Genomic DNA, 25052 nt, shown 5'->3' on the forward strand with positions numbered 1-25052 from the left:
CGGTCGACGCCGCCGCCAGCTCGCATCCCCAGACCCCATCAAAAAAGGACGCGTCGCAGCGAGAAAAGAGGAAGAAAACTCGGGTAAAAAAACAAGAAAAGAGGCCTCTATATCTCTCCCTACTCCTCCGCTTCTTCAATCTCGCACTCTTGGACGCCATGGATCCCACTCGAGCTTTCGTCAAGGACGTCAAGCGCGTTATAATCAAGGTTCGTCTATCCTTCTCTCTCTTACCCTTCTTTGATCTTCCCCTTCCTCTTTTTTCGATCCTGGAACCTTGATTTTTTCTTGCTTTCTTTCATTCTTTTTTCTTTCTTTCTTATCATTATTTCTTGATGACCGATAACCGTAGTTATGGACTGCAAGAAGCATGATGTATTTGTCTATCAAGAAGGGGGTGGTTCATTTCAACTTGCCCCTGTTTTGTCTTTTCTTTCAAGTCAATGGATTGCTATTATTTTCTACATTGCAGTTGTTTTTTTGTTCAAATTTCTGAGTTCACGCTCTTGATTCTTTTCGATGACGCTGTGATTTTTGTTTACTTCCCTGATATTCACTTTCTTCGTCCTCCAAAAGAAAGCAGTGCCTCTTGTTCTTGATTCTTTTCTAGCATGCAGTGATTTTTTTTTTTTAGTTTTGTGAAACTTAGGTTCTCGATTCTTTTCTAGATTGAATTGATTCATGCTATTTTTTTTTCCTTCTGATGGACACGTTCTTGGTTTATTTCAGTTGCTTATTATTGATTGAAGTATTATTTCCTTGATTTATAGTTTTGGATCTGGGCTTCAGAACAGAACTTAGGTACTTCTTGCTTATAGACCTTGTCTCAGTCCCTTCACGGCTTCGATAATATCCTTCTGATGTCTTTCAAGTCGGAATATCCCCTCTCCTTCCCAAATTCTTTCTCATCTTAGTAAATTCTCTCGCAAGGTTATATTTAGCAATGCAGATGATATTTAATGAATGAGAAATTTGGAAATCCGCAAATCACATTAATTAAAAACCTGTTAAGTTTATTCTTGTACGGTCTTTTTGAAAAGAAAATGAATCCCTAGTTACTATATATTGTCCGACGGGAGATTGACTTTATTATACATATACGTTTTATAGGTGGGGACTGCTGTTGTCACTAGAACTGAAGGGAGACTGGCTCTGGGAAGACTTGGAGCTCTTTGTGAACAGGTATGCTTGAACTGTCCCATGGTCGAATGCCCCTTTCCCTTTTATTGCAAACACTATAGTAGTGCAAGATTCAAACTTTTAGATACTCTTCTTATTGAAATGAGACTTTTTTAGGTTAAAGAACTAAATTCTCAAGGCTTCGAGGTTATTTTGGTCACTTCAGGTGCAGTGGGTGTTGGCCGGCAAAGGCTTAGATACAGGAGACTGCTTAACAGCAGGTCGATACATCTCCTTGTTTTTAAGTAAAGCAAGCATTTTTGATACTCATGATGCCCTCATCTTTAATTAAATTTTTTTTTTTCTCTCCAACTAAGATACTTATATTTTAAATTCTGCTTGTTTAAATTCACTGAATAACTAGTTAGATTTTGCAGCTTTGCTGATCTCCAAAAACCACAATTAGAACTGGATGGAAAGGCTTGTGCTGCTGTTGGTCAGAGTGGCCTAATGGCTCTGTATGATTGCTTATTTAGTCTGGTGTGCTTTTGATCTACCAATCTTTTACAACACATGTTGCTTGATGTCCACTATTGATTGAATATCTTTTCTTTGTTTACATGTCGCCCTAGTTTCTCATAAACTTCATTACAAATTCTTAATGCAGCTAGATGTGCCATCATCTCAGTTTCTTGTGACCGATAGTGATTTTAAGCATCCAGATTTCAGGATGCAGCTTATTCAAACCGTGAATTCATTGTTGGCTCTTAGAGTTATTCCTGTATTCAATGAAAACGATGCAATCAGTTCTAGGAAAGCTCCATATGAGGTACGCTTTTCATGTAAACCTTGAATCTGAACAAATTGAATTCTGTTAGCTTTTTTATAATATCTTGCTGTTATAAATTATTGCTGTGTTTAACTTATTTCTGTCTGCAATTTTACTTATAAATACAAACACACACACACTGCCAGAAGGTGGTAACTGGGAAACTTTCCTGTATACTTTTTAGGGACGACCAGTATGGCAGCTTATTCTTTGTTATGCTTATTACAATATCTATATAAAAGGATGCGGATCCGTTATCTTTAACGCTGCAATGATTCTTACAAGCCTGTACACAGGTTGTAGATACTGAGTTCTGCATATGTGAATTGCATGTACCTTCCATAACACAATGCATATTGCATTACACTTGTTTCCCCGAGTTTCATAATATTGTAGGTTGAAGCTGCAGCTCAAAACCCTTGCAAAGCATCATATGTGAAGTGTGGAAATTCCAATTACACCATACCTTTGCTGATATCTCTTACCGTATTGTTGCTAAAATCTGCTGACCCCATTGCTGACTGCTGACCATTTCTTTGTTGCTTTTATGTTGCAACTGATAGAGGATATTGTCAGTTATGATTGTTGAGATGTCACTGGAAAATGGTGGTTCAATGAATTTTCATTTGTAATTAGTGAACACTAATCACAGGGACTGTTCTGTTTTCTCTTTCTCCAGATGAAGCTTTTCCCCTCCTGCTGTTTAGTGAAGATGTCTTTAGAAAAACTGATTCTCAATAATTGAATCCAGAACTAATATGGATCTAATTTTCAGATGAGATCTTAAGAAATGATATATATGATTGGGTCCACAATTATAATAGCAAATCTTCAAGGGGAACTATGATCATATATTGGATTATCTGTGTTTGGCTACTAAAAGATGGGTGGATATGTTGAGAACAGTGAGAGGAGGTGCAGGCCAAATTGGAAGGTGCATACTTCAAGGTCAAGAGGTTTAATATGAGAGCTGGAAAGGAAGTCTTTCATGAAGTGAAAGAATTTAATTTTCATATGGTATGGTAAGTTACCATAAGATTTTAATGGATCATGATCTCATTCTTTTAAAAATTGAAGTACATTGTGAAAAATGTGCTGGAGATTTCTAATAATGATGCTCCATGGAGGATAATTCTATGTTTATACTCTTTTCTCAACCAACCCCAAATAGACGAGGAAATCATAATGTTATCGAATTTGAACCCCAACTTAAAATTTTGTGAAATGCGACTACAGATTGTTGAAAGTATTTTGGTAGAAATGTTAAAAACAGAGAAGTGTAACCCTTAGTCAACGTGCATTTCTCTCTATGCAACAGAAGACTACTAGTATGTTGATGTAAAGGGATTGAGTCTCAATAGCTTCAAATTCAGGATGAGCGTTCAGAATGGGTTTCCAGAAACTTTGAATATGGCATGCTTTGCTTACATAGGTCATGGAAAATTTTAGATAATATGAAATTGCAGATATAGAGCTTCATGCATGATGACGTGCATGTCATCACTTATCTTCGAATATTAAAGGACCAATATTTTTAGTGATACCTTCAAGTAAACTGATAGTTTCAGATTCTTCTGCTTGGGCAAATTAGACAAATGCCTCCCTGATTTTGCCACTAGAATGGAAACTATCATTGAGGCTTACCCAACATTACTGCTGTAGAGTGTAGAAAGCATCAATTAAACATTTGCTGATATTTTGGGGATTCAACAAGTTGAAGAGAAAAGGGGTTGGATGCAATTTTCTAGAGGATAGACAGATGACGTGTAAGATAGAAGAATTTATTACTTTTCATGAGTGATAGATAGCTGATTTAAGGCAATCTTGTCTATTCCATCTGTCCTAAATATCTAATTTATAGATCCTGTAGTTTGTGTTAGACTTTATTAGACTATATCTCGGGAAGAGTGTAGGAGAGAGTTGGGGGTTTCATGTAATCATTCTTGGGATAGAGTTCAGAAAACTAAGAAAGCTTAGAAATGTTGAGGCTTAATTTTCAAATAGAGTTGTTTTAGGCATCCGAGATTTGGAATAGGTGGCTTACAAACACAAGTTGGGAGGAGTTGATTTGTACTATTATAATGCCAATTATCAGGGTTTGGACTCCAACCCTGAGTTTGACTCTACTTTGTTTTATTTTTGTTTCCTTCTTTTACCAAATAACTGCTCCGGTGGAGCCTATATGGAATTAATTTTAAATAGAGGCAGTTAAAGTATCCTCTTATGAGGCCATACATGAAAATAATAAAGGCATTGGCTGGGTTTATTGGTTATGACTCGCATCTGATGGTTGATTTAGATGGATAGGGAATTTCATTTAGGTGTATTTTGGCTAAACTAGGACTCCAGACATTCCCGATCTTGGCATTCACGTGCATCGCACATAGAGGATTCTGGTATTACTGAAATAGATGTCATTGAAATGCAACAATGGGATCAGAAGTGTGGACCCATTGGGAAATATAGTAAAAGGGAATGAGGAATTTTAGATAGTGATTACATTTTTAAGGCAAACAATGCTTTTAGCCTTTAAGAGATATTTGGGTGGAAGACAGAGTTGGCTATTAGCTTTCCTAATATGGACCATGTTTTCATCATTAAATTTGCAAATATCTACCAAGGTGTATTTATGTAGGCTCCTTTTTTTTTCTTCCAAAATCTAAATACTTATTTAGTCGTCTAGAACTGTGATAATTTAGCCTTTCTAGATGTGTCTCCAAAGGATGAGGGAGAGTGTTTTGTCCAGTGGAGGTGGGGAGCTTGCGAGATGTTTACTATTGGGTGTTCTCTGGATGAAATATGAATGATCATGATCCTAAGAAAAAAATGCTGTAGTTTCATGAGTGTGGGAATATCACTACAATATATACCAAGACCTAACCAAGTTCTTGTTTTTTGGAGGAGTCAATGGCTTATAGGATTTCCACCATGGTGTGTACTTTTCTTGATGTAATTTTTGGAATTTAAGAAGACAGAAAGGTTGACTCAATAGGTCAAGCAAACATTTGTGCTGCTTCAGATGTCAACCCTTAGTTGGCTAACTGGCATTTAAGCTTGTCAGGGTTTTCTTTTATACCCCCATACCGAATGAGGAGAAACCCTTTGCGTCACCCACATCCTCAGTTATGATTTGTGATGTTGAGAATTTGGTAGATAATTTGAATGGATATGCAAGTTAAAGATATTTGTAGGAATTTAGCACCTTTTTTTTGAAATAATTTGTTTGGAAATAACAAGAAAATCTAACTTTAAACTCTTGACTATAAGCTTATAACTCTGCCCACTATCTACTTTGAGTTATCTGTCAAGCTTATTTATCACTGTTTGTGGTCTGTTGCTCTGTCTGATAGCGAATAATTTGCAGGATTCTTCTGGTATCTTTTGGGATAATGACAGTTTAGCAGCTCTATTGGCTTTAGAGTTAAAGGCTGATCTTCTTGTTTTGCTTAGTGATGTGGAGGCTCTATATAGTGCTCCTCCTGGTGAACCTCATTCAAAGATAATACATACTTACATAAAAGACAGGCATCAGGGTGAGATTACTTTTGGCGACAAGTCTAGGTTGGGAAGAGGTGGCATGACTGCTAAAGTGAAGTCTGCAGTTTATGCTGCATCCGCAGGCACCCCTGTTGTAATCATTAGGTATGCCTAGTACCTTAACCCTTATTTTCAACCTTGCCTGTTACTGCAGTCAAAATGCATGTAGTTCAGCATAATGTTAGACTTCATACCATCATTTAAAGGTTTTAATGTCTTTTCTTTGCTTTATAGTCAATTAAAGAAGGAAAGTCTTTGTATGGTCATTCATGTCTAAAGTCACAAGAATTATGGTTGAAAGCATATGCTTGAAAACAGGGTTTCAAATGCTGGAGGGATGGTGGGGCATCCGGCCATCCTAAGTATTAAGATGGGGTACCATCTTGAGTGTTGAGATGGGACGGACAAGGAAATGGATTGGGATGGAATGACATTCACCACCCGAGTGTCCGTATGTGGGATGTCCTGTTCCATGGAAAAATTGGGATGGTGTCGTCCACAGTATTTAAAACCATGCTTAAAAATGACTGTTTTGATTGTTGATGACTGTTGAATAAGATATTTGATGCTCTCTTTCTCTCTCTTAACATGTGTTTTCATGCACATGCGTGTGCGCATTGCATATGCATGTGCACGCTACTTGCATTCATAATATCTGCAATAAGATTATAAAACTGATGTAAGTGCTAGTACTCCTACTAATTTGGTTTCTGTACTGATATAAATAATTTTGGTATTATGCTAATAATAATGTATTGATACTGAAATTGGCACCTGACCAGTATACTATTATGCTACTTGTAGTAAGAGGATTGCCTAAACTTGTGCATATAATAATGCTAATTGCTCATTTTAAACTAGCACCAGTTCTTAATGCTTTGATTTGTTATGGACTTGAGAGTTGGAGATTGGTCTCCCAGCTTTTGGGAGCTTGGATGTGTCACCAGACCCATTGTGGGTCCTGAGTTACAGCCAATGATTAGACTGGTCCGAGGACCAAGTTGCCCTGTGATACTCTTGGCCATATTTAGGTGGTCACAGCAGGACAGCTTTTGTCTGTTCTAGTTTCATCTGTTGTTAAATAGTAATTGTATGTTTCTAGCCTAAGGCATCTGATTTTTATGCAGTTTTGAAAAAAAAACCAATGAGTCTCAACTAGCTTCCTTTTTTTTTTTTTTTTGGGGTGGGGGGTTGGTTACTGTAGTGGTTTCGCTACTGATAGCATTATAAAAGTACTTCAAGGAGAGAGAATTGGTACTCTGTTTCATCAGGATGCACATTTATGGGCATTGCCCAAAGAAGTTCGTGCTCGTGAGATGGCGGTTTCATCAAGGGAATGTTCCAGGCGACTCCAGGTATATTGCATGAGTTCAAGTAGTATGACATACATATTCCTTCATGACACATTCTTTGCCATACTTCATATGTTGTTCCATTGCTTATATTTCCTTTAATTATAGTATCATTTTACTTAATTTGAACTCATTTCAGTCTGTTCTTCAATATTGAGATATCCTGTTCATCTAGAAGTTTTTGTTAATTGTTGTTGTGTTATTTCCAGAGCATATCATCAGAAGACCGCAGGAAGATTTTGTTGGACATTGCTGATGCTCTAGAGGCAAATGAAAAATTAATCAGAATTGAAAATGAAGCTGATGTTGCTTCTGCACATCTAGCTGGATATGAGAAGTCTTTGATTTCTAGATTGACTTTGAAGCCCGGAAAGGCAAGGCATAAAAAATGTATTCTAGTTTATTTGGGCCAGGACTTATTCCCATGGATTGCAACTTAACATTGCTTGCTAGTTTGAGATAACATTTATATTCCTATCCACTTCAACTGATCCACTATCCACTATGCCCTTTATTTATGGTTTTTTTTTTGCACTCTAAATGTGTGTAGATACTTGCTCTTGGTTGTTTTAATCTAATATTTCTTTGTTTGACAGATATCAAGTCTCGCAAAGTCCATTCGTATACTTGCAGACATAGAAGACCCCATAGGCTATGTCTTGAAGAGGACAGAGGTCAGGAATCTACATTAAGAAATATATTTTTTGCTTTGCTGCATTTTTTTGACATATTTTTTGATTGAAAGATTATGCATCATGAATATAAATTTGTGAATTCTTTACTTCAATTTGATGCATATAGAATATTATATTTGTTTTCTGTCGTCATATGTTGCCTGCAAATTCTGAGGCATAATATTCATCCAGCTTGCAGATGGGCTAGTCTTAGAAAAGACATCATGTCCCCTGGGTGTTCTCCTGATTGTTTTTGAGTCGCGACCTGATGCCTTAGTTCAGGTAAAAAACATGTTATTCCTACTTTTACTTTTGTATTCTCCTCCCCACCTCACCCCCCCCCCCCCCAAAAAAAAATGCTGATAAAGTAAGAATCTTTGATATTTCTTGCAATGCAACATTAACTATAATAAGTCTACTTAAAGATTTAGCCATCTGCAGTATATGCACATGTTTTCTTCTTTCCTTAGCAAAGAAACAAATCCACCTTTGTTGAGGTACTGGCTGTCATGTCTGTAAACGCATCATGTCTCAGAAAATGATTGAAAGCATTTCTTTTTTTTACCTTTTGTCATGGACAAGCAAATTATATTGCTTAGTTTCACAACTTTACCTTTGGAGGAAGTCGAAATGGAAAATAAGCCTAGATAATCAGACAAATGAGAGGCATTTCTAGAGCGTGGTCATTCCAAACTTCATCTTAAACCTCTCATCTATGTCACATAATGAGATTTTTCGCTCATGCAAATCATTTTTTCTTCATATTTTTATGATCTAGCGTTGCTTGAACAGTGTTGAAGAAAATCCATTTGGTGACACCTTTAACCTTCATGAGATGCATTGCTGCGTCCATTTTATTCACACCTCACACCATGCCATACAATGTTCGTCAGCCATCTGCTGATATAACATCATGTTGGAAGCAGAATTTAGATATTGAGATATTGGAATGGAGAAAAGGTCAAGAGATGAAATTAAACCAATGTGGCAAATCCTGTTTTTTAAAAAAATGTCAAATTTATGAAGAAACTATGCATACAAATTAGCTTTATGATTTTCAAGAGAGAACAAAGAATGCATGGATAACTAGGTGTGCTACAAATGGAACAAAAATTTTTGTTTACTACCGTGACATCGAAGTTATATGAAACTCCTTTACAAGGCATAACTTTAATCTGCTATAACTAAGATTTTTTCTTGGATTTCGATGTATATCCCTGTTTCTGATATTCTGCAATCTCTGGGCATCTCTGTAAATGCATCCAGTATTCTGATTATCATATGATCATTCAGTCTTGTATTTAGTTTATATTTAGGTAATCATGTGGCAGTCATCCAAGTTGATTTCTTGGATGACTGCTGATGCAAGAGTTCATGTTTTTATAGAATCACATAATGTTTCATATGCCTTTGTGTTCATTGAGCCTTTCATGTTTATCTAGGTTGCAGCATCTGAAATGCATTTCAAACTTTTGCTTATCCACATAGCAGTGCCATAGGTCAATTATGTGGATGTTCTTAAGTCCAAGACTCAACTTGTTGTCAAGTAAAGGTGGTACTTGAAATTTTACCCAAAAAAAAGTGGTACTTGAAATGAGATACCATATGATTGCTGGGAAGTAGTAGTCAAAGGAAGCAAATTTGGAGTTATGAGGGTCTCTCACCAGTATCTGGTTCTTCAGCCTATCATAGTCACTCTTATAATGAGCCCTTTTGGTTGCATATATTAAATGTTTCTCAAAAGTAACTTGCCGTTTTATTTACTAACAACTCCTTGATAAATTTGCATCAAAATAGAATTATTTTTACTAGGTACACATATGCAAGAATGCATGTGTTCACACGTTTGTTTGTGTCTAGATTCTAGAAACCCCATTTTTGTAAATTTTGATTATGGAATTTTAATGTCTGCCACCTATATTTGTGTTGCTTTTCAATAGCCATATCTGTTGACCATATCTTAGATTTTATTCATACATCAGTAATTTTTATTTCTGTATATAAGTGTTATAGTTCTCATTCATTTGTCATTTTGCTTTTGGAATGATTGGTATAGATTGCATCTTTAGCAGTTAGGAGTGGGAATGGTCTTCTTTTGAAAGGTGGAAAGGAAGCCATGAGATCTAATGCAATCTTGCATAAGGTTTACTTCTTTGATACCTAGTTTCTCTAACTTGAGGATTGTCAATTTTAAATTTAGATGTTTTTCTCATTTTGTTGCAAAGTGTTTGTTTGATGTTTCTTCTGCTAGGTTATTACTGGAGCTATTCCAGATACTGTAGGTGAGAAGCTTATTGGGCTTGTTACGTCAAGAGATGAGATTCCTGATTTGCTAAAGGTAAGCTTGTTTCAGGGCAGAAGCTTAAAAGAATGTTTTTCTAAAAATTATTGGAGTTTTTTTTTTCACTTTGAAATTGCAATTTTTTTCCAGCTTGATGATGTCATTGATCTCGTCATTCCAAGAGGTAGCAATAAGCTTGTTACTCAAATCAAGGAATCTACTAAGATTCCTGTTCTAGGTCATGCTGGTAAGATAATTAATCTTGCTATACCTTAGAAGTACAATGCACTATCAGAACAACAGTCCTATTGCAAGATGCATTTTTTTTCCTATGGTTCTTTAATTTATGTTGAAGGTCAAGTTCACATGTGGTTTCTATCCTCCAGATGGCATTTGTCATGTTTATATTGACAAATCAGCTGACATGGACATGGCAAAGCGCATTGTATTGGATGCAAAAATAGACTATCCTGCAGCCTGTAATGCTATGGTATTTTCTAATTTTTTTCAAGATGATTAGTTTGTTGCTCAATGATTTTATTTTTCCAATGCAATTGTTATCATGACTAACTATTTTTTGTTTATCGTAATTGCAGCTTATTGTGTTCTTGTACCTTGTAAATTAATTTCTCCAGGCAATTTAAACCATTAAGCCTTGTCCCAACTATATGGGGCTGGCTTTGCTATTCCTCACATGCCAATTGTTCATGTTGAGGGCCACCTCTAGTTTTACCAAGCATTTCTATCCCTTTTTACAACTTCCTTGCATGTGAGCTGAGGTCTTCCTCTCCTCTTTAGATCTTTCAACATGGATTTAACACTTTGCATTATCAGGGCCTTGTCTAATTTTGCCGCAAATGCCAATGCCACTTCATTCGATTTTCCATTACTCTTCCATCAATTAATTCAACATCTATGTTTCTTCTAATTTAGTCATCCTTAAGCTACACTGTTTTCCCTTTACCAAAAGTCTTATCTCTAGATTCTCACTTCCAACAATATTCTTTATTGCCCAACATTTTGAACCGTATAACAGATCGAGCTTAACTGCTGCCATGTCAATTCTTCCCTTAAGATGCCAGGGCATGTATTAAACTATTAATCATGTAATACGTGTATTTTTCATCTAAATCTCTATTTTTTCCCCACTTGACAGCCATAACAAGATACATTGTAGAAGCACCTCTCTCCAGTCTGTTTTTTCACTCTATTGAATTACAGGCCATTGATTCATGTAGTGGACCCCAACTAGTTTGGGACTAAAGCTTGGTTGAGTTGAGTTGAATTTCAGACCATTATCCTCTAGAACATTCTTCTATAATCCCAATTTAATATTTAATCTTGTCTCTTCACATCAATCGAGACTGTATCATCTGGAAATAACATACAAACCTATTTTGTGAATTTATTCGCCTTTGAATTTAAGTTGCAGCTCTTTCTGCTTTTTGCAGGAAACAATTCTTATACACAAGGATCTCTTGAAGACCAAGGGGCTAAATGATCTAATAGTACAACTTAGAGGTCAAGGTATGTTGGCAACCCTCCATCAATTGAAGTTTGGCAAAATTTGTAAGGCACAGTTTTTGGGATGGATTAACATATACTTGCCACATTGTTCTTTTGTTGTATTTTTCATTGGCAAAATGTCTGATATGCATTAGTGAAAATGTGAGATGGTTCTGTTATATTTTTATAGAAAAACAGCTGCTGAACGAGATACCATACAATCACAAGCAACCTTTATTGTGAGCAGAAGGGTAGTAAGCTACAATGTGTGAATGGACAGGTGCAAAAGTTGAAGTCTGATACGTAATGAAATGTTTGAAGATCCATTCCTAGAATATTTAAATATTAAAAGTACTAGGTGTAAAAGCAAAATTAAGAAAATAAACTTTCCATCATTTCTGTGGCATTATTTTGAAGTACATTTTCTTGCTTCTTTACTTTTCTAATAATTTAATAGATATAAATTTATGTGCCGTTATTTTTCTAAGAGTTGAAACATTGACATGTGGTGGTCTGGTATCATGGAACTAGAAATCTTTGTTCGGATGGTTCTGAGAACCCAGGTAACAGCATCTTGATTCTTAGAAGTACTTGTCAGTTTGATGTGAGTAATTTCACCATTTGGATTTTGTTCTATATCTATTGAGAGATACAAAGAGTAAAAAATCTTCACCAAAAAAAATGTTGTGCACCAATATACTTCCCTTTGGATTAGTTACTACTCAGAGTTCTAGTATTTTGTTTCTGGATTTCTGCGGTTGAGTCATAGAATTTCTAAGTTTCCGCATTACAGTGGTTCATTTATAGATTTTGTCATGGAAAAAGTTTGATCCACAATGTACAAACTCTTCTATATTACACTATTCCAGAAAGCATGGCATCACCCAACGAATGATTCACTTGGAAACTCGTTAACTATCCTCCTATTGATGTCTTGAAGCTCTGATATGCCTGGATAGTTTTTTTTTATCCGGTACTACTTTGCAGCTGTTTCTTAGGTTTGTTTAATTATTTATGTAAAATAGGGATTAAAGGGTTGTACTTTACATTTTCCTCCAGAGTAGAAAGGCATGCTATTGCGGTGTTATTTGCGTGTACTCCATAAAGAATATTCCAAATAATTTAGTGTGGTTTAAGATTTTACCTACTGAACAGCATGATCTTTCTCTGATAAATAATGCATTTTATCATATTAGTATTTTAGATGGCTATTATCCAGGCCTTTTGCTTTTTTAGTACAATTCCTGCTAAAACTACATAGTTTGTTTTGAGTTCATGATTTAGGAGTTGCATCAAATGGGAAAAAGGAAATGTGTAATCATACTGCCTTTCTGTTTATTGGTTCCATAGGGTATTTTTGAGAATGATAGATAAACTGGAGTGCACCTATACCAAAGCAGACTGTATCATCACTTGTTGAGAGAATTCACAAACTACTAAATTTGTTCTGATATGTATGATGGATCATCATGTAACTCAGTTTTTGGCATCGGCAATCCTCTTAGATCATGTTTAGGAATGGACATCCTTGTTGGACTGAAAGGAAAATATTGCTTAAAAGAAATCAGCACATGATCAACATCTAAGATATTCATCCATGTTTAAAAACATAGTCATAAAAATTTCCTTGAACTCAATTTTTCTGTGGTAATTCTTTATCCATTTCTCATTGCAGGGGTTACTCTTTATGGTGGACCTAGAGCAAGCATTGAATTAGACATTCCACAGGCACATTCATTTCATCATGAGTATAACTCGATGGCTTGCACTATTGAAATTGTTGATGATGTACATGCTGCAATTGACCATATACATCGTCATGGAAGGTATGTTTTAGCATCTCTGCAGCACCTGTGTTTCCTAGCCTTATTTTCAGCAGGGGTGTGTTTCTATTCGGTTTTCATTGCCATCTCAATCACATAATAGTGTTTTCAGTATTTAGACTAATGCAAAAGTATCTTCAATATCAGACACTCTGAAAATTTATTGTTCTGTTCCCTTGGTATTCTCCAGTGCACATACTGATTGCATAGTTGCCAAGGATCTTGATGTGGCAGGGATTTTTCTCCGTCAAGTTGACAGGTACGACAAGGGAAGTTGTTGCCTTTTCATGTGGTTTATTAAGTTGCATCCATACCTTTCTTTCCTATGCATCCTTTCCTGGGCTGCATTTTACATTTTAAACATTTGCCTTTTCAAGAAAGAAAAGATTTCCTCTTGCTTATTTGAATCATCTGCTAGTTAAATTTTATTTCAAGTATTACATATTATACTCATTAACTACTGCATGCTTCCATTTCTTGGTTGGACATTTGCTATGTTATACTCCAATAATATTGAAACAGACTCATGAAGCATTGCTTTGCAATTTTGAAATCCTATATGGATTCACATTGCCCTATATTTTAATTATTTAGATCAGTATTATGTGGGTTATCTGGTTTTGCGCTTTCAATCAACTCATTAGAAGGTCATATTTATTTAGTTGTTGGTCTTGGTCAGGCCCATTTTGACAAGTCGGCATGATCTGGTTTAGAAATGAGCAATTTAGGCAAAAAGACTAAAGAACAAAAAAGGTTGAGAGAGAGAGAGAGAGAGAGCAGGGATAAATATAGAAGACTTAAATGGGAATAGAGATTTTCTTTTTTTTTCCCTCTTGAAAATCATCTCTATGGTGGACTACACCCTGGATAGGAGATTCATATAGTGATCCTTAAACTTCTAGATTTGAACATTGAAAATGATTTTGAGCTCAGTTCAGTCCAAACTGGTTTTGCCACTCAGTCTACCTAGTTGAATAATGTTATTTTTATATAGTGTATTTGTATTTGCAGGAATTCTGTTTTATAGTGTTTTAGAATTTGGACGGGTCAACCAGGTTTACCTGCTCGAGCTGCCACAGTCAAAAGTGGTGCAGGTTGGGTCCAAATCTGAGGTTCTGCAAAACATGTTCAAACCACCCAGGTCTGGATCGAATGATCTGAAGGTCAATTGGTTTATTGGAACTCTGACCCCAGTTACTCATCATTACTCTGGACTCAAGCATTGACTTGTGCAGCTGTGGTGGCTGTCTTGGCAACAGAGAGGGTTTATACTTTTTCCCTTTCTTGAGAAAGATGCATATGGAGCTTAATATTAGGGTTAGATAGGTGCAATTTGGGATTGGGATCCTAAATTAGGGCATACAAACTAAGGTTCCCTTATGTGCCTTTTGTTTGGGGATAAGTAAGTGCATGTCGAATAGCTGATGGAATCAAAGAACATGTTTAGCCTTTGATTGAAATGATAGCTTGTGACCTGGCCATCAAAATGGCCTAAGCTGGGCCAACAATTTAAAATCACTGGTTTTGTTCCTTCAAACACACATCAACATTCATAACATAATGCTGTAGCGGTTAGTTGCTTGCTTCTTGTTGTCATATGGTAGCTTCAAGTCTTGACATGTGCAAGCACCCTTTTTTTGAAAATGCTACGAATCATATTAGTATCGAGACCTGCTTGTTCATCCAAACCATATGGTCCAGTCATTTTGAGTCATTTCCATACTATTATTTGGGTTTACCCATTGTACTAATTTAACCAACTCTTATTAGGTTGGACCCCAATCTGACCAATTGGACTGATCTTGATTTTTAAGACTTGATCAACCCAAATTGTTGGGATTTGGCTTGTTCTTTGGCTTACAAGTCTTTTATCTGAGAAGGATATGTGTACAACTTAGTTTTGGAACTTTGTTTCTCTTGTAATTTTTCCTAGGGGAGGCAATTGTCATGTTTGATTGATATTCTTGTGCTTCCTTGAGCTCTTTGGTGCCAATTTGTCAACCTGTAAATAAGCTAAAGTGTGTCTCGGCATGGGACTAAACCTTCAAATTAAGGCACACCAACTAGAGCCTGTTGGAAAAAAAAATATAAAAAATAAAAATAAAACATCACTAATATGTTATCTATTGGTGAGACAAGAGGTGCATGTGGAAGGGGTGGATGTGGAGGTGACTAATCATGTTTGGTATTTGTAGGATACTAGGATATGTTATCCATCTGCTTATTAATTTGTTTACAAGTTTCCTGGTGGTGGTGGCTGCAGTTACTACGGTTGGAAGAAGCGCCAAGTTTCATGTCTTGTTGATTTGGTTGCTAAGTTATATAACTGTTACCAACGACCGATTTCAGTTTATCACTGTTCTATTTTAAATTTCTTTTATGATTATTTGCAAAAAGTAGCGCCAAGTTTCATGTCTTGTTGAGTTTATAAGGCATAAAGATTATGATTTTTTTTCTTTTCCAATCCCAACAGTGCTGCTGCTTTTCACAATGCAAGCACACGCTTTTGTGATGGGGCTCGTTTTGGACTTGGTGCAGAGGTACGTGGAACAACTTGTTCGAAATGTCTTAGTTACATAATTTATTGCCCTTTCATTAAATCTTGTTTGTGGCATTTGAAGGTTGGTATAAGTACAGGTAGGATACATGCTCGAGGCCCTGTTGGTGTTGAAGGACTGCTAACCACACGATGGTACATGCGAGATGATGTTACTTTTCTTGCATCTTGTGATTTTTCTGCTTTTCGTGGTTTCTTCTGGTTTCTTAAGATAACCCGAGCATTCATTCGAGAGTATTTGCTTTTAATATAATAGCCAAAAGAAACTAAAGTAATTGACAAATAGCATAGAGGAGGAAGAAAATGAGTGAAGAAATTATAATCTGCCGGGTCGCAAACCATGCTTAGTAGAAGTGGTTGTCAGAAAATTTTAGGACTTTGCCATTCTGTTCTCATGGATGTGTTATTATTTGATAACTTTGGCATGATAGAGTTCATGCTTGTTCTTCATATTACTATGGCTTTGCCCTCAGAGCCATCTTTTTTATAGATACCCTATATGACTGAGACAGGATAGCTCATCCTATCAAGTCCTCTTTCTTTCAGTATATATTTTGTCCATTTCTTTTCAAAACATGTCTGGATATCCTTATGCATGTATTCCAGCTTAACTGTGTTATCTTCATGATGTGAAGGATTCTAAGAGGAAGCGGGCAAGTGGTGGATGGAGATAAAGGGGTGATCTACACCCACAAGAATCTTCCACTTTAGTAAGTTTCAATCATACCTTCTCGCATGATGCTAATTATTTTATTCTAACGAATCTAATATATTTTAAAGATTGTGCTTTGATTATATCGAATTACAATTTTGTGAAACATTATGGACAAGGAATGTGGCTAGGGCTGGAAGTGGGCCGGGCCGGGTCGGGCCAAACCCCTACCCGAGCCCGGCCCGAATTTTTTTTCCGGGCTTTGGGCCGGGCCGGGCCCGAAAAATTTTTAAGGAACAAGGCCCGAGCCCGGCCCGAGCCCATTTGGGCCGGCCCAGTTGGGCCCTAACCTGGGCCGGCCCGTTTGGAATGTTTTCTTACCTTGATGTAGTAGGCCTTCTTTATCTCAGCAGCAGATGCATCAACATTCACACCCAAAGTATCATAATACTCGGTTTCTTTCACCATGGCTTTAAAATCTATCTACCTAACAAGAATCCAGAAAACAGCTTTACTTACCAGTCTCTACCTAACAAGAATCCAGAAAAAAACCATGTGAATATATGCAAATACCTAAAAGTATGAATTACAAACACCCACCTGGAAGGGGGAGTGGAAGAGGGAGAATAAAATCCCGCAATTTTAACAGAAAGCTTTGAATATCAGCTTAAACGTGTTCATATAGATCTTTTCTTTCATCTTTTCTATGCACATAGTACATCAAATAACAATATCACACAAAGATATGTACAGATTCAAACCCCGACACATTAAGAAAAGGAAAGCCTAAAAAATTTCCCAAAAATATCTGAATAAGCTAAAGATAAGCATCCTAAGTGGAATTAAAAAGTAGCCAATGTCAATGCTCGAACATAAATGAAAATCGCTGAATAGCATAAGATAACCCAAAAAATTTAAAAAAAAAAACTTGAGACCTAATGTTAGAAGATACAAACAGTGCGGAATAAATTTACAAATAACATAAAAGAAGAACAAATAAAAAGAAAACGACACGAAGAACAAATCTTGTGTTTTCCCCGAACAATGAAAAAGGAAAATAGGGCACGGACAACTTAATTGAATAGGAGAGGAGAAAAACGGAGGGGGAAGACCACATCTCCAAAAAGGATAGGAAAATCGCAACGATTAGAAAATAAAGATCAAATCACGGCTTATTTATGCGATTTTTTTTTTCAAAAATAGAAAGAGGAGACAATACCTCAACAACAGGCAGGCAAATCTTGTGAAGCTTCCCAAATCTTTAGAATTTTTGGATCCTTTTCTCGTTTCCTCCCGAGTCCGTAAACAAGATCTTGACGGGAGCAACCGCGGGGGGGGGGGGGGGGGGGGGACTTGGACCCTTGGTTGTGAAGGAGCGGAGGGAGAAGAGGAGGCCGAACATGAGTTTCTGGTCCTGCTGTGCGTCGAGGGTGTGAAGCGGAGAGAAGAGGACACGCCGGAGAGAGTGGGGGTGGGGGGAAAGGGGGTGTATGAGTATGAGGCGTTGGCGGGAGAGAAGAGCACACGCCGGAGCCGACGACGACGAGCCTCCCCCGCTCTCGTCTTGCCTCTGCGCTCGACGAGCCGACGACGACGCCTCCACCGGACCCTAGACGACGACGACGAGCCTCCACGCCTCCACCGGACCCTAGACGAAGAAGATGATGGTCGACGAGCTCTGGCGGACTGGCCCTCTGCAAATCGCGCACGGCTAGGGCTAGGGCTGGAGCAGTGGAGGCTCTGGCGGCGGCTCTAGGCGGCGGCTCTGGCGGACGGCTAGGGCTGGAGCCTAGAGACGATGGTCGAGTGTCGACGAGCTCTGGCGGACGGCTAGGGCTGGAGCAGTGGAGCTGGAAGTCGGCACGGGCGCACGGCAACCTTGAATCCTTGATAAAATCCCCAAATCCCGTAACCCCTAAACCGGCTAGTCCCACTCCCAAATGCAATTCGGGCCGTGAATTTGGGCTTGGTTCGGGCTGTCATTGGGCTCGGGCTTGGTCCGGGCCAGGGTCGGGCCAATGGGAAACCCGAGCCCGGCCCGAAATAAAATTGGGCTTAAGTTTGCAGCCCGAGCCCGGCCCGAAATTCATTGGGTCGAGCCCATAGCCCGGCCCGCAGGCGGCCCAGCCCGATGGGCTTCGGGCCGGCCCGAGCCCACTTCCAGCCCTAAATGTGGCCCTTGATAGGAATAGATGAGGGAACGTGATTTACAGAAGGTGATGAGATAAGGGTTGTTGGTTATTGTTGTAGAGGTTGTTTTTCAGCATGGCAATAACTTCCTAATTTGTGTATAGAGTAATTGTAGTTATTCTATCAAATAAGACAGATGCTTTATCACAGAACATCAGATTAAAAAGAGAGATAAGTCCTTTAGCATAGAAACTACAAGTAAACAAAAAAAGAACTTACATAATGATTTCTGTGTATGTATTATAACATAGTGTACATATAATGTGCATTTTATATTATATTCTGACTGCACATCTTATTGGACTCAGGACAAACTTATTTTGAGGATTTAATGTGACGCATTTTTGGAATCTTAAGAATGTCAAAGTTCTTTTTTTTTTTTTACTTCCAAGTAAGATAATCAATTTGTCTTGACGTTTGATATTATCTAAAGTACATTTGAAATTGCTGGCATAAAGTTTTTCTCCTTTCTTTCCTTTTTTCCTAGGGTGTTTTTTTAAAAAGGATTGGGGGGGGGGGGAGGTTATTTTTCCTAATGTCTAGACTTTCTTGATGTTGTGCTCAAGCATATCTAACTAGCCCTCATTTTTGTGAATGAATTGATATTCAGTTACGGAGTAGCTAGTTTATGCCTCGTAGTGATTAGCATTATATAGATTCATATTCATGTGACTATAGTTTTATGCTAGTCGTCAACCTACCGTAACCTTCCTCCTTTATCCAGGCTTGGGACTGGCTATGTATAAAATATAGGTGGAGTTTAACCACCTAATATACATCAGTAGTTTAGATATATATATTAGCAGATGGAAAATACTAAAGAAATAGTAACCCGAGTATTAAGTGGTGAAATTTGCTAGAGAAACAAATCGCTTTTACTGATAGAGTATTGAAGGAAGGAAAATGGGGTTAAAATAGGAATATGAATACCATGTGGGAAGAGATTGTTAACAATATTAAGAAAGTAGCTATAGAGGTACTAGGATATTGAAGAAAAAAATGCCCGCCAGCAAGAAAACTTGATGGTGGAATGAAAAAAGTTCAATTGGCGGTTTGGGCTAAAAAAGAGTGCTATAGAAGACTACCTAAATGTAGGAATCAAGAGGTATGCGAAAGCTATAAAGTTGGCTAAGAAGGCAGTTCAGAAGGCGATACAATAGGCTAGATTCAAAGTGTATGGAGGGTTATATTGTAGATTAGAAATTAAGGGTGAAGCAAAAGATATCTATAAGATTGCAAGATTAAGAGAGAGAAAAACTAGAGACTTGATTGAAGTTCAATGTATGAAATATAAAAATAAATAAAGTTTTGGTTAAGGAGAACGAGATCAAAGAAAGATGGATTTATTTTGATAAGCCATTAATGAAAGTTATATAAACAATTTTAGGATGTTTTACTAGTTCTGTCGAGGATAGAAATGTTAGGTATCTACATAGAATTAGGATATTTGAGGTAGGAAGCTATGAAAAAGATGAAAATAGGACAAAAAGTTGGACCAAATGAAATTCTTACTGTGTTTTGGAAGTGATGAGGTGATATGGGAGTAACTTGGTTGACTAATTTATTTAATAAGATTTTAAAGACCAAGAAGATGCTTGATGAATAGAGGAAGAGCATTATATTACCTATTTATAAGATTAAAGGTGATATTTGAAATTGTTTTAACTATTGTGGCATTAAAATTGTGACCATACAATGGAATTTTGGGAGAGGATGATTGAGCACAAATGGTGGAACAAAAATATTAGAAAATCAATTTGATTTTATGCCAAGAAGATCGATTACGAAAGCTATTTTTCTTTTTTGGATGTTCTCAGAGAAATACTGAGAAAAGAAACAAAATCTTCAAAGGGTTTTTATTGATTTAGAGAAAGCATATGATAGAGTCTCTTAGAAGCCTTATGGTGGGTGTTAGAAAAGAATGGAGTTTTTGTTAGTTATATTAATGCGATTGAGGACATGTATAATGGAGTGATTTCTAGTACGAGAATTACTGGTGGTAATACAGTGAGTTTCCAAACACAATTGGTTTACACTAAGGATTTGCTTGAAGTTCTTACATTTTTGTGCTAGTTATGAATGAGCTTACTAGGTATATTCGGGACGACATTTCTTGTTGCGTGCTATTTATGGATAATATAGTCGTATAGATGAAACTAAGTTTAGAGTTATTTGTAAGTTGGAATTATGGAGGAGTGCATTAGAATTTGAGGATTTCAGGTTAAGTAAGATTAAGACAGAATACATGGAATACAGTTTTAGTAAAATTAGAAAGAGATGAAGATGGCATGATAATTGAGGATCATGAAGTTCTTCAAAGTGAGTATTTTCGGTAGGATTTGATTATTCATAAGAAATGTGGGATTAAAGAGGATGTTATCCATAGGACTAAAGCAGGGTGGATAAAATGGAGTAATGTAGCTGGGATATTATGTGATGGTAGCTGGGCTTCAAGATGTAACTGGTTCAAAAGACGAGTCACATCATTTAGGATGGCAATTTTGTCTGCCCATAGAGGCCTTCCAGGATCCAAAATGGAGCACAAGTCTGTAAACCTAAACACACAGCATTAAACAATCGGTTACAAAGTACAGGCATGACATATTTACAAACTGAAAAATCGGTAAATATGCCCATATATAGGCCCATGAATGCAAAGTACAGGCACGGCATATTTACATACTGAAAAATCGGTAAATATGCCCATATATGGGCCCATGAATGCACTGCACAAAATGCACACATGGAAGAAGAAGAAACTGATTTCCTCCAAAAGAAGGTTTTTTAAATGAAATTTTTTGATCAGGTAACATCAGACATTAAGTTGAAAGGTATTTATTTGCTCTCGAGTAAATTATATGAGCCACTACTTAGATTTGGCAGGACAATATTTCTTTGTTCTCCTTATCATGGTTACATAATGATGCATCCTGCCTTAAACTAATGAAGGATCAAACTCAACAGATGCTGTTCTTTATATAGCACAGATGAGAAGATATCCCACGAACCCATATTGGAAAAGAAAGAACCAACTAGGATATTATTATACAAAGGAGTTGCACATGGATAGAAAGGAAAGAGAAAACACTTGGTCTACAAATAACACATATACATAAGTCACTGGCATCATGTTACATAAAATTCAGTAATCAGCAATATCAATTCCCCAAATTGGTGAATATGCGTCGTCTTAAGCCTAGCATCAAGACTGCCTTCTGCATTACAATATATAGTGAACCACCTGGTGGGGGAATTGCTCTGGCTCTCCAAGAACTAGCATCTGTTGTTACATAAATAATTCAGCTCAAGTTTACTACTAGTCATAAGCATTGAGATTAGCAAAAAGCCATTTATCCCATTAAATACATCTACAGCCATCTTTGATCACAAGAACGCACACTTATTCTGAACTACCCTCTTAAAAGTATGAGATTAAACCCAATAGCTTGTTTCAAAGCCAATCATCAATGTCTGACAAGCTATAACGCAATAGTTAGCAATGCTTTCCTGACAAGGACAAGCTGAATTTATAAGGGTTACTGAAAGCCCCTGTAAGACAAAGCATCTCTAGTTTTCCTATGTCAAGCTTTCACCATTAGTTCTGACCAGCAAACAGATTTTGGCTTCAAAGCTCTAACATTCAATGATCTGCAAAAATCACAGAGTCGTTTACCTACTCTTCCAAGGATTTCTTGTTTCCACAAATAATACACGTTCTTGAAAATTTATAAACATGAATATACATACCGGATGATGATCAATAGTTAACTATGCCATTCAGATTTATCTTTAGTTCTTCACTAAACATCATCCCTTGTATATGACAGGTTTACGGTTATCATGGAGAAAGCAATAATTTCTCAAGATAGCAGCGTGCCACCCACGTCTTCAAATGCAATAAAGCAGCATTAGCACCCCTTAAAGTTTTGACATGATTAGAAGAAACAACTACCTCTTATTTGCTTGTATAATTTTGATATTATGGTCGACTATATAAGCACTGTAATTGCAAAGATGTGATCTTAAGGTAACCCTTTGCTTCATCCTAGATGTGCTGGAGGTCAAACTTGCCTCTTACTTGTGGAGGACCATAATTTTTTATTACATACTCTTGTCAGCAAGCATCGTATTTTCTCGGGATTCTTAAGCGGACGCTAGAGTTCTACATCGTCACCTTTTCTTGGCTCGTCTCTTAATTTCAGAGGTTTCAGTGCATTTGTCATATTTTTCCTTGAAGATGCCACTGGGCTAGGACAATGACATATATCACAGGATACTTTCCTGTCGATAAATTGCATACTGCCATTTCTTTTTTTTTTTTTCCTTTTGGAAGGTAGACAAAATACACAAGGCTTAGCAAGTTCATACTAAATACAATAGGCACATACACACACGCGCACGTACGTGCATAGCGTGCGTGCGCACACGCATATATATATTAAAATAATATGGTTAGAGAAAATGTTACAAAACTGAACTAGTTACTAAACAAAGCATACTGGTTTAGTAACAAACAATTAAATAGCCAAAATAGAGTACAAGGCAAGGAAAGGCAGATAAACAAACATCAGACAATATTTATGGCTGGAAAAAGCATAGAAACAAACATTGATATATTTATTGACTTCCCCTTTTGATGGTACGCGGTAAAACAAGGATGGTAGGATCAAAACACATTTGTAGTCGGGAAGTGAAAGCTGGCTTGTACCGTTTCTTAAAGCAAGCATCACCTGCACGGTGGTCCTCCTGCGAAACGCGAAAGCCAAGGATCATGCTGTTGATATAACAATAAAATGAATAATAACATAGAAGCATAGCAGTACTTGGAAAACGAAAAAAATGCTCTCTAATGCTATGGAACATAATATCAATAAACAAGTTGGCCAAGCAGCTGAATTGTAAGAAATTTCGTTCTGCAGTCTTTTCTAGAATTTGTTCACCTTTCATCCAAACAGAATGTAATTGGGGCTTTGTGCTTAAATTCATTTCACTTACCCTAAATTACTATCACGACATTGTGATACTTGAACTTGAAAAAAGGAAACCTTATACCTCTAAAGTGCTTACGGAAATGATATAAATTCTATTCAAGAAGCAAAGAAGCACTTCTGAAAATTAACTCAAATATCTCCTTTGTTAGTTGTTTGATATTTTTTTCCAACTATTAAAATTGGCCACCAGATAAAGCGATTTGAGGTGCTTCACTTAAAAATTTCAACAAGTCAAAAACCTGAGCTCCGTTCGTCATCGAAGAGACCTCATGATTCAACTTCTTTGGCTCAAAAAATTTTAGCTCAAGAAAATCCAAGAAAACGAATACATTTCAAAGGAGAAGATAAAAATAGATAACAACATTAATTGACTAAAAAGATTCCAGTTCATTAATTACATGACAGGGATGGAAAACAAAAAAACTGAAGCAATCACATCAAAAAAAAAAAGAGGAAAGAAAAAGAAAGCGATAGATTACCTTGAGGCGCTGGTGCCGTCGACGATCACGGGATCCCAAATGAAATTGCAGGCAGCAACCTCCTCGACAAGCCTATTCATCCACCGTTTTTCCGAACCGAACCCATCTTCCCAAAATCCCCTTCTCGAAATTTAAAGAAACTGCTACCGATTGGCTTAATTAACAAAATAAATTCGTAGCAGAAAAATTAAAACAAAAAAACCCCAAAATTAGAGAGAAAGAGAGAAGTCGAAGGAAGGTAGGAGCAGAAGCGGCGACCAACGATTCAATATCTTTGGAGAGATTTAAAAAGGGAGGGATGGAAATGGAGAGAGCAGTGGAGAATGGTAACGGGGTGATGCAGAGGGCGCGAGTTAGATTGAGCCGTTTCCGGCGTCCTTTTTTTTCTTCAAAAAAAAAAGTGATCCCGCTCCCCAAAAGACGCACCGCCAATCGGGTTGGATCAAAAATCCATCAATGTACCCATTCGATTGGATCTAAAATCCATCAATATAGACATAAGCTGAATCGTAGGCATACCTATCATCTATCGGATCGATTCGGATCGATGCCGAACGGGCCTACGCAACAAACGGATGCGCTCCCTATAGCGAACCGGTGCAAACCAACTGGTTGAGGGTTGGTACGATCATCTTATTAAATTAATAATCCAAATAGATTTACAGTGAGCTAAATCTAAAATTAGATGAGTTAATGGATAGCGTTGCCAACCATAATGATAAAAAATTAGCATTACCTTCCTATTGACATAAAAATTCCAATCTATTTATGAGCTCCAACATAAGTTGTAAATGGTATGGGAATATACTTGGCAGGCCTAAACTGCACTCTCATTACAAAAGATCACTGCTTAATTTATCAATGATACGTGAAAGTTGGCAATTGGTTGTGCGGTATCTGAGACGCTCGTCCATACATCGACACTCCTACTTTATATAGCAATGAGGTGACTGATAGTATTATAGCAATACTCTTTAAGTCATCACCGTGCAATGCAATAAGTACGCTATATGTCTTTACGAACGAAAATGTTCATCACCGTGTAATGCAGTAAGTGCCAGT

At 37.1% G+C, this 25052-nt stretch overlaps 1 protein-coding gene and 2 long non-coding RNA genes across 6 annotated transcripts; 1 reads left to right on the forward strand and 2 right to left on the reverse strand.

Moving 5' to 3' along the window:
- Positions 1–22644, forward strand: LOC103697558 (delta-1-pyrroline-5-carboxylate synthase 1-like). Of its 4 annotated transcripts, XM_008779454.4 has the most exons (21): positions 87–209; positions 1111–1182; positions 1346–1400; positions 1557–1659; positions 1787–1948; positions 5313–5590; positions 6690–6840; positions 7047–7211; positions 7434–7511; positions 7704–7793; positions 9568–9654; positions 9763–9849; positions 9943–10039; positions 10179–10282; positions 11244–11319; positions 12974–13124; positions 13312–13380; positions 15595–15661; positions 15743–15813; positions 16314–16388; positions 22348–22644. In XM_008779454.4, coding segments are annotated over exons 4-21 (1839 nt in total). In that variant the 5' UTR covers positions 87–209; positions 1111–1182; positions 1346–1400; positions 1557–1629; the 3' UTR covers positions 22349–22644. The 4 variants fall into 4 exon arrangements, with proteins under 4 accessions (XP_026657262.1, XP_026657253.1, XP_008777676.1 ...); XM_026801461.2 differs by lacking the exon at positions 22348–22644 and having other exon boundaries at positions 1–209; positions 1297–1400; positions 16314–16389; XM_026801452.2 differs by lacking the exon at positions 22348–22644 and having other exon boundaries at positions 14–209; positions 1297–1400; positions 1548–1659; positions 16314–16389.
- On the reverse strand, positions 16619–17675 carry LOC120112696. The gene is made up of 3 exons (XR_005514265.1): positions 17550–17675; positions 16931–17034; positions 16619–16817 (listed from the first exon to the last, which is right to left on the reverse strand). It is a non-coding gene; the product is annotated as an uncharacterized LOC120112696 (long non-coding RNA).
- LOC120112697 lies at positions 22345–24492 on the reverse strand. The gene is made up of 2 exons (XR_005514266.1): positions 23991–24492; positions 22345–23266 (listed from the first exon to the last, which is right to left on the reverse strand). It is a non-coding gene; the product is annotated as an uncharacterized LOC120112697 (long non-coding RNA).
- Positions 24493–25052: the final 560 nt, after the last annotated feature.

This window comes from Phoenix dactylifera, chromosome 12 (genome assembly GCF_009389715.1).
Source record: "Phoenix dactylifera cultivar Barhee BC4 chromosome 12, palm_55x_up_171113_PBpolish2nd_filt_p, whole genome shotgun sequence".
NCBI classification, from domain to species: Eukaryota; Viridiplantae; Streptophyta; class Magnoliopsida; order Arecales; family Arecaceae; genus Phoenix; species Phoenix dactylifera.